Raw genomic sequence first — 10,473 nt, forward strand, 5'->3', positions numbered from 1 at the left:
TTATAGTAAACTTGTGAATTTTTCATCTTTTTGTTCTTAAAATTGTGTTTCAAGGAAGATGATGGAAGTGAGTTTTATTACGATTTAAACAGATAAACAGTCTAATAAGTAGACATGATAATTTAAAATTATGCTCCACCTACTAATTAACATCTAGATTAAAAATAGTAAAAAGAAAATTATTTATTTTGTTATTTATGACTCACAGATTACAACAGACACAAGTAGTTTTATATGGGAATGAAAAAATGTAGAAGGATATGGTTATTTAAATCTGATTCACAGAAAACAGAAACAAAATTATTGATTCAGTTTTTTTACCACATTTTGGAGCACTATGCACATTTTATGCTTAAAATTCAAGACAATACAGAATCTTGAACCATAAAAGGCGTAGGTGGCATTGTCATTTCAACTTAAACTACGTTTAAAGATTCAACAAAGTAATTTCCAAAAGTCACTTGCAAGAGGTAGCCAGTTTTGTTAAATACTAGGTTAAGACCAAAAAAAAAACAATAAATGTTTAAAATATGTTTTTGGCTTTGCTTTGAACTTTGGTGCAAGATGAGAACTTGAAATCACAGTTATTATTTTTTTTCTTCTTTTCATTTCTTTTTCTTTCTCCTTAAGAAGATCTGTAAGATAAAAAAATTTCAAACATTTGTTAGAACTAAATTAAGATTGTCTTAGCTTCTAAAATAAAACTTTTGGTCTTTGAACTAAAAAAATAACCAATTTAATTTCTCAAGTAAAGATATCATGTAAAAAATATTTTCTAATTTAATATAGCTATTATAAAGAAGGGCAATGCAATGCTTTGCATTAGTATTGTTTTTGGTTAAAATAGAAATAACAATAAAAATGCATATTATAACTTGATAGAAATGCAAAAATATACATAACAACAACATTTGTGATTTAATTAGGATTAGACATCTAAACTAAGATTGGTTTAGATATTATTTGATTTGATATAGTGTAAAAATAATTGATATGTCTCTTTATAGAAATATTTCTTAAATAGAAATAATTAGATATATGTAATACTTAAAAAAATATATTAGTCAAGAGTTTATTTAAATTAAGAAGCTTACATAATTTCATAATTATGATCATTGATTGTTTTAGATTAATTGCAAATTCTCTTAAGATTATACAAAAAGTCATTTTGATACATTTATTATCAATTAATCTTTTAATATTGAGTTAAGAACTTATGAGCTAATGAAAGATGCCAAAGCATAGATAGATGCCAAATCTAATTTTTGAATCTATTAGAACCACAAGATAAAAAAGACATCAAAACATATATTTTTTTCAAAAATTAAGTTAGAATTCTTTATTTTAGTATTTACTTTAATAAGTTCTTATCTCTTATTTATGTAGAAAGTCTATTAGATTGCAATAATGTTTTTAATATCATTACATTTATTAATTTTATTACAAAGATACTATAGTAGTTAGTTGATTACCAATTAAAAAAATGCATATATATATATATATATATATATATATATCATTATAAGAAATAACGAATATATGACATAATTTATTTATTTTTATTTATTTAAATTTTATTGGGATTAGAGAATTGATATTTCTATCTAAAATTTGATTATTTCTAACTTGTAGCATATTGCACCTACCACATTACTATTGTTAATGTTGTGATTTTATCACATGCTTAAAGGCTATGTTGCTTTTATCAATGCTATAATGGACCGACTCCTTGTCTTTGTTGGCAATGGGTCCAACATGGTGGGGATAATGTTTTTGGTAGTACGATCTAATATGTGTGCCTCTATAACAACTTTCTAGCCAATGATCTCTATATATGATGCACATTTTTCTACCAAAACGTACAATTTTTTTTTATAAGTAACTAATTTTACTTTATAATTTTATTTAATCACATTATATTAAAAAAAAATTAATATTAATTTTTAAAATATTTTAAAAAATAAACATGAAGGTCTTTTAGATTTTAAATAAATAAAAACTATATACATAGATGGATTACAATAACACATAATGTTAAAAACAAAGTTTCAAAGGCAATTATTAAACTATATTTATAAATAGTGGAGTTTAGCAAAAAAAATAGTTTGATACTATCAAAAATATTTTTATTTTAATTGGTTAAAGACAAAGATGGATATCTGAAAAAATAAAGACATTATGCTGTTGTCTTTTATAAAATCGGCTTGAGAATGCACTAGACATTTGGCTTTAAAATGATTTGATTTTACCTTAAAGTTGGATTTACAATCTAAAATAATGCATATAGTATTTGCAAACACCCTTTTATAAACTTGAACAACCTAAGTAAGCTTCCAATTATTTTAAGTACATCCTATCAAATTTTAGAAAAACCTTAGATATATCTTATTCCACTCTAATTATTTCCAAATAAATCCTAAAAAATCCTTAATGAATCTTAATAAAATCCTATAAAAACTTTAAAATTTATAATTAAATCCTAAAAAAATCCTAATAAAAATCTAAGTAAAATTAGTAGATCTTAATAAAATCTAAAATAAATTATAATTAAATTTTAATTAAATTTTAATTAATCCTAATCAATCCTAATTAAAATACTTAAATAAACCTTAAAAAAATCAGAATTAAACCTTAATCAACTCCAATCAATCCTATAGCAAATTCAAAACCTTAATAATTAATGAATCAATAGTTTAATTTTAACTTAAAATTTGTATAATTTCTAATATTTTAGATTAAAACCAATACAAAAAATTTGAATAGAAATAAACTTACAATTTTTTAAAAAATACTTATAATTTTCTCAGGGATCAACTTGCCTCCCTCTCCAATCTTGTTGCGAAGCTTCTAGCATTGATATCTCTTTCTTACATTGATTAGTTGCTTTCTAATTTTTGAAAAAATCTTGGAAACCAAGTCCACTATTAATCCAAAAAATTTCACTTCATTCCAATTAGCATATTGTTGCAAATCTTAAAAATCCCTTCTCATCCTTATAATCCAATTTTTGAGATCCTAATTCACTTTAATTTCAATAACCTTCAATCTAACTATCCAATTAATCCTAAATTTATAAAATACACTCAAAAGAAACTCTATTTCCAAATCCATTGATTTGCTAAAAAACTTACAAAAATAATTCAAAAATAAATCTTTTTTAATTTCACAAAAGATAGAATCATCTAAAAGAATTGTGACTTTGAAAAGCTCTCAAAAAATCAATACTAATTCAAATTATCAAAACCAAAGCTTAAATAAGCATTTTTGATTTTTTTCTTTAATATGATTTTTTGATTAATAAATAATTTTTTGCAATTATTTTAGGCATATGGTTTTGTATCTTGGAATTTGAATTTGATCTATGTTCACAACTGGTCCTTCATAGGTATTAATATTTAATTTTTTTAAGTAATTTTTTCTATAAGCTACTATTTACTTCTATCTAAAATGACCATAATACTAATTTTGCTAATCTATCTTCTTTTTCCTTATTTATAGCTCTACAGAGTGAGTAGAAGCCATTTTTTTATAAATAGAAAATATTAATGCTTATTAAATTTATTATCTCCTTAACTATCATCTATATTTCTAAAGTAATTTTTTACTATATTTTATAATATAAAATCTTATATTAAAGTTTTAATATATTAAATTGGATTTTTTTTCATATACAAGATAATTTTAAAATATAAAATTTGAGAGCTATGAAAGATTTTCTTAAGGAATTAAATTATTTTTGCTTCACTTCTTCTAATTTAATATAAATTTCTTAACTTCATTTGGTCTCTTCTTTAAATACTATGTTTATAGTACAAATAGATCTAAGAAAATACCAATTTTTTTAAAAATGAAGTATGGAATGATTTTTAAATTAAAAAATTAATATTAATACATATTATTAAAAATATTTATAAAAAATACAAGTAAAAATGATAAAAATAACAAGATCTTAGTCTTAATGTCAAAAAATAAAAAATAAAAAATAAAAATAAATCAACTTATATTAATAAGTCCAATATAGTTATGTTATGTTTTTTTTTTTTTTTTTTTTTTTTTTTTTTTCTCCTGTAGTAGAAAGGTATAGTCCTTTTTTTGCTAAATTAAGTTTTGAAATATTAGAGTTCATTTCTCAAGGACTGGTTTAATGTTTACCTTGTGTGGAGTATGTAATTCCAACTAATTGTTGATACTACATTAAAGCATATTAATTTGTTATCTCTCACCCATGTTTGCTGAATTTGTTTTAATGGTCCTAAGTAGTTAGAATATATTGTAGAATACTCCATACTAGTAGGGCATCAAGGCCTTAGACAACTTTTTGTCACCACTACTAATCAACCACAAATCAATGTATGGAATACATCCTTTCTTTGTTCTTGCAAAAAGAAAAAAAGAAAAAAAATATCATATATATTCCTAAAATATATTGAAATGTCAAGAATATCCATGTATTCTCGATAATAGCAAATGTATCCATCAATTTTGTGATAATATCAAAACTATCCTTCAATTTGATAAGGTATCACAAGTATTCTTTTTTAAGTGCAATTGGGATGCAATATGATTGCTGTGGAGAAATCATTGGACGTACTTTGGAATCTATAAAGAAATAGAAACATTACTTGAGACAACTTCATTTCAGTAGTGATTGAGATAAAATGGAATCCAAAATCTCATCAAAGTTGCCCTGACTCTAGACCTCATGAGGCATTGTGTCTAGTTGCTTTTAGCATTGAAATAAAAGATGGTCATAGAAATAATCTCAAGTCTATGAAATCAGTTCAATGCTTATTGATATTAGTTTTAATTTCCAAGCATCTACGGAATTCTTTTGCTTAAGAGTAGAAAAGTTGGCAAAACTTATTCTAGAATTATGTACTCTAAGGTTAGGCTTGGTTGCTAATAATTTTAGCCAACACATGAATTCCAACCAATCAATTGCACAATTAAATTATTATCCTACAAATCCAAATACAATCTCATACTTGGTTTAGGCATACGTAGTGATTTCTACACCCTCACTTTGTTATATTAATGTTAAGTAGAGAAATTACAAGTATATAAGGATAAAAAATGGATCATTGTTAAGTCTTGACGAGGTGTGTATGTTGTCAACATTAGAAACAATCTCCATACATGGACCAATGGACAATTCAAGAGCATGGAATACAAAGTTTTCCTAAATGACAAAGTGCCACAACTATCTCTAGTATTTTTTTATGCTCCTCCTTTAGATATTGTTATTTTAGCTTTTTAAGAGCTGATCCAAGTTAGTAAGAAGTAATACTACAAAAGCTTCACTTAAAGAGAGTATCTTAATTACTTAAAGAAGTAAAATTTTGAGAAGGAAAAGAATGAGCAACAGACCAAAGGCTTTGTATTTTAATGCTAATAGCCTATTCCACTTGAATTTTGCATAGGAAAGAATAATTCTTCTATATTTCTAGATTAGCTACTACTTAAAAGTCAAAGTGCAACTCTTCATATTTTTAGACTAGCTTGAATGTGCCAAAGTACATTTTATTGCAATTTTGTCTCATGCACTTAAAAATCCTCCTATTTATATAGAGGCCTAGAAACAATTCTATTAATTCTAAAGTGAAACTACCCATGAGCTACAAAGATGAAACATTTTACTTTGTGCACAATGTTTTGGAGGTGAAAAGATTTCTATGAAGAATCTCATTCTTTTTCATCATATCAAGCATCCTCCTCTCTTCTCCCATCAATTCAATGCACAACTAAATATCAATGTGCATTGTACTAATTTCATAGACTTGAGATTATTCCTACGACCATCTTTGCTTCAATGTTGAAGGCAACTAAACACAATGCCAGATGAGGTCCAAAGTCAGAGCAACTATGATGAGGTTGGCAATTGCATTTTGCTTTAGATAGTGCTGAAATGAAGTTGTCCTAGGCAATGTCTCATCTCATGATAGATTCCAAAGTGGACCCATAGATTTCTTCTCCACACACAGGTTGGGCCCCACTTGTACTTAAAAAAGAATAGTTGTGATATCTTTTGAAATGAAGTTGTCTTAGGCAATGTCTCATCTCGTGATAGATTCCAAAGTGGACCCATAGATCTCTTCTCCACACACAGGTTGGGCCCCACTTGTACTTAAAAAAGAATAGTTGTGATATCTAATGAGATTGAAGGGTAGTTTTGATTTTATCACAAAAGTGAGGAGTATATTTATTATTATCAAGAATACATAGGTATTCTTGATATTTCAACATATTTCAGGGGTATACATGATATACTATTTGAGGTTGATAATTAAAGAATTTGTGGTCTGGCGTTCCAATGTAGATGCGCTGAGGTCAAGGACGCAACACATGGAGGCGGTGCCGCACGTCCACGAGTCTGTATCGTCAGTTGTACCTTCACTTTCATCAATATTGCACAGCCGAATGGATCCGTCCTGTGAAACATATGTGAACATATGAATTGGAAGCGAGAATTTTCTGGTTTCCGGGCTACCGCAGCGCGTCATCGCGAGCTTCGGTGCGACGCCACGAGCTTGCTCACTACGGCTAATTCGTCATAGAGAGGTTGTAGATCCCGAGATTTGCAGCTTCCACGACACCGAAGCCATTTCAACTAGCTCATTTAAAGTTCACATGCAGACGTATTTAGATTTGCTCCGCGCAGCTGGACTTGAAATTTTTTACAAGCTCTAGTTTTTCTTCGTCCGTGATGCAACATGTGCTCAGCCAATGCCGTATCTCATTATAAATTCATTCTAGCAACACGAGGTGGCTCTGAAGCGGATGAATTCTCTCGTCTTCATAGACCTGCCAAGACATTGTTTTACATTCAGCTGCTGGTAGTTATTCTCTGACAAGATCGAGGAAATTCAATATCACAATAGCAGAAATGGGTTAGATATTAAGAGCACAGTTGTCAAGAGGTCGGCTAGTCAGTCTGAGAAACATTGTAGATCAGTATGGATGGTTGGTCACTTTGGAATCTATGAACACTCATAAACTATTTCGTGGTCAATTTATGTTCAGATCCTGAATGGGCAACAGTCTTCACGTGTTGAGGCTTGTGTAGTTAGCTTCTTCAAGAGCATTGTTCTCAGATATTTTAGGATGATTGAAGTTGAAAATTGTACTATTACAGACATTAGCTTGAACATTGTGCTAACCATTCTGAATAAATAGCTGCCTGAATAATTCTGAAGCTAAATATCCAGTCGAAATGTCCTACCTTCCACTTAAAGCAAATACACCAAAAAAAAAAAAAAAAAAAACCTTGAACTTCAGAGGTTCAGCCAATTAGGGTGCTCACATCAACACTTAGATTCATACATGTCATAAAACCAACAACAAACTCAGTTAATCACTCTGCTACTCAGAATTTGTCTTGGAGAATGTGCGGTGATGACAAGATTTCACACGTGATGTTTTGTAATGTCCATCTCAGTAACGAATCAGCTGTTTCTCCTCTCATCAAACCTGAAAGTTGGAAGGAATGAAAAGAATCTGACACTTGACATAAGTGGAAAGAACATTGTACACCCAAAAAGGGCAGGACAGAAAACCCCAAAGTCCACAACCTCGATGAGTCATTTGATGTGTACAAATGTACAAGTTCACTCTCAAGTCTGAACTAGGATTCATTATCCAGTTCAGTATTGTGGCGTTGGGCCGAGGGACACTGAATTGCCTCTCAAAATCACAGGCCAGTAATTCTAGCCTGGAGAGAACAGTGGCTACTTTCTTATCTCAAGATCTGTATTTCAGAAGACGAGGCGTGGAAATCTGAGCGTATTGACATGAAAAATTGGCTATTATTTTCACTTGTTCCCACTCAGTGCATTCTCAAATGCTCAAAGTTGATATTGGCTGCTGCCTCAGAATTTTTACAATGATTCTAGTCAAGCTAAAATCTAATCCTCGAAATTAAATTCTAGCTGCGCTCTTCATTGCAGATGCAATTGACACCCTCTGGCCGTTCTGCTACTGGTAAGATCAGCTTCATGAAGGACGTAACATTCAACGCCTGCTCTCAGCCAAGTCAACAGATTATGTTCTGAACGTCTGCGTTCCGCTTAAGTTTTCAAAGAAAACTATGGACTTCTTTACATTACGAAACGCATGATATCTGCAACCCCGTCACAATGAACTTGCCATGCGATTATGACCGATTTAGAACCTCCCAGAACTGAATCTCCCTGGGAGGCCTATGCACTTGGGCATCACAATACTCGTTGTCTTGATTGAAGTATCGTTTGGACCTTTTCTGGCTTGAGTAAGAGTCCGAGAACTTAGCGTATGTACCTGGATGTGGACGCTCGGATTGCGAGGGCTCAACTCTCGCTGCGGCGGCCTTGGCCCTCTTCTGGATCTCGATATGTTCCTGCTCGGGAGAAAGATTCTCTGGCAGGGGTTCCAAGATAGAGGGCGAGTCTTCAAAGTTGTACTCGACGGGTTTCTTCGTATAAAAAATGCCTGCATCGAATGCACGGGCTGCCTCCTCGGCCGTCTTGAACGTACCCAACCAGATTTTTCGTTTTCTCGGTTGAGCGGGTCGTATCTCTGAAATGTAGCGGCCCAATTCAGGCCTGTACCTGATTCCTTTAAACCTCTCTTGCTGTACGACGTCGTGCCTGAACTCCAAAAATTTTGCGCGACCTGGTGGCGATCTCTTGCACACTACACCATAATCGTCGCCATAGCGTCCACTAGTTGCCATGTATTGTTTGATAGCCACTGTCGCTTCGCCTTGCATTCTTCTTCTAGCGCAACACCTTACAATACCAGGAAATTAACCTCGAACTTCAAAATTGGCCAAAAACTTCCTGCAGGTGTCTGAACATCAACTTCAAACACTGGCTGTAAACTTGAACAACTATTGACTGAAAGTGTGTCCGCTATCATTTTATACGACCAAAGCTGGACTTTGCAAACAAGGGTCTACCTTTCACCAGCCACTTGCAAGTGGGCCACGCCAAATTGATGGATCAATTCCTCGTCATCACATCATTGTCTCGGATGCGCCGGCGTTTAAAACAATTCGCCCTTACTAGAGTGGAAATGGTCGGTACATAGATCATCGGCGACACCGCGTTACCGACAAAATGCGTACACTGTTAACACGTCTGCAGAAGGCGTCAACCACGTTCAGGACCTAAATCAAGGAGCAAATATGCGTACACCGATTAATTAATTTATGACACCAAAAAGGTGGAGTCGAGGTGCGGCATCTTTTCTCCGAAGTTGTGACCCGATCTGAATTTTCCGACTGTTCATCACCCCTGGCCATGATGTATATTTCTGAAAATAGTTTTTTAAATAAAATGTTAAGCAAGCCTGACGTCTAAAACAGAAACGACAATTCTGTACTCCACCTACAATACATGTTACAGACAGTTCCGTGAGCTTGCTTATGGAAGGCACTCTTGAAGATAATTTATGGTTGGGGGACTGACTTGTGATCAGGAATGACGATGCAGCAAGAATGGTAGACGCGGCCCTTGCCGACAATGAGCCACTGCGGCGTCATCCGCCACTCACACCGAGAGGCTCAAAGGCAAGGTGCAATTGCCTGCTTGAATTGGCATGTACTATTACATTCCATGTTTGTATATAGTTAAATATCTATGTGTTATATATGTACGTACATTTTTTTTAAAGTTTCGATTTTTATTTATTTATTTATTTATTTATTTTTTAATTCGAATCATATATTTCTTGTATGCTTTAATCTCATCAAAATATATCATGGTTAAGAAAAAAATATTTTTCTTGTAGTTATTTCTTAATAAAAGAGTATTAAGAAGAAGAAAAGAAAAAAACTAGCTTTCTATAAATTTGTTAATAATATTGAAATCACACAATAGAAATTTATATAGAAAATTTCTATATAATAAATATATATTATAGTAAAATAAAATTTAAAAATTTAAAAATATGTATAAATATGTTGTTACATATGTTGTTACATATAAATATGTATATATATATATTAAAACTTTTGAAGCATCCAAACTTTACATAATATTTTTTATATACTTCTATCTATTTCCATTTATCTAAGTATTATAAAAATTTATAATAGAAATTATATTTTAAATTATTTCATAATTTGATAATGCCTAAAGTTTTTTAAATGATGCTTGATACAAACTTTGTTTTATACTAATATAGAATAATATTAACTTACAATTATTATATAAATTTATTATCTTTTTAGTAATAATATCATAAAATACTATTATTCTACAATCAAACTTCTATTATTACATAAATTTATTATCTTTTTATTATTTCATTTAGATTTATATTCTTAACAATAGTAATTTCTATTTTTTAAAAAAATAGAAAAAAATAAAAATTAAATATTATAAATATGTTTAAAACTATGTTGAATAAAATGCTTCAAAAATTTCATAATAAGTTGTCAAGGATATGAATCAAAATAAAAAAAACCTTAAAATACTTTTATATAATTTAAGAAGA

General features: G+C 30.4%; 1 protein-coding gene and 1 pseudogene across 1 annotated transcript; one reads left to right on the top strand and one right to left on the bottom strand.

The window, feature by feature from the left end:
• Positions 1–4,784: 4,784 nt before the first annotated feature.
• On the top strand, positions 4,785–6,687 carry LOC141045076 (gibberellin 20 oxidase 1-B-like; annotated as a pseudogene).
• Positions 6,688–7,551: 864 nt separating this feature from the next.
• Positions 7,552–8,989, bottom strand: LOC112294981 (ethylene-responsive transcription factor RAP2-9). Its single transcript, XM_024546020.3, has 2 exons — positions 8,293–8,989; positions 7,552–8,014 (listed from the first exon to the last, which is right to left on the bottom strand). Exons 1-2 carry the CDS (start codon positions 8,741–8,743, stop codon positions 7,935–7,937), a joined length of 531 nt encoding a protein of 176 aa, XP_024401788.1. The 5' UTR covers positions 8,744–8,989; the 3' UTR covers positions 7,552–7,934.
• Between the last annotated feature and the right edge of the window lie 1,484 nt (positions 8,990–10,473).

The sequence above is a fragment of the Physcomitrium patens genome, chromosome 2, assembly GCF_059467195.1.
Source record: "Physcomitrium patens ecotype Gransden chromosome 2, ASM5946719v1, whole genome shotgun sequence".
In the NCBI taxonomy this organism is placed as follows: Eukaryota; Viridiplantae; Streptophyta; class Bryopsida; order Funariales; family Funariaceae; genus Physcomitrium; species Physcomitrium patens.

Bases quoted from the DNA above. Each gene is read 5' to 3' on its own strand.
- LOC112294981 (XM_024546020.3), bottom strand. From the start codon at position 8,743: ATGCAAGGCGAAGCGACAGTGGCTATCAAACAATACATGGCAACTAGT. The intron at 8,015-8,292 runs GTACATACGCTA...GGCTGAGAGCAG, and splicing joins ATCCGAGCGTCCACATCCAG to GCGTTGAATGTTACGTCCTT.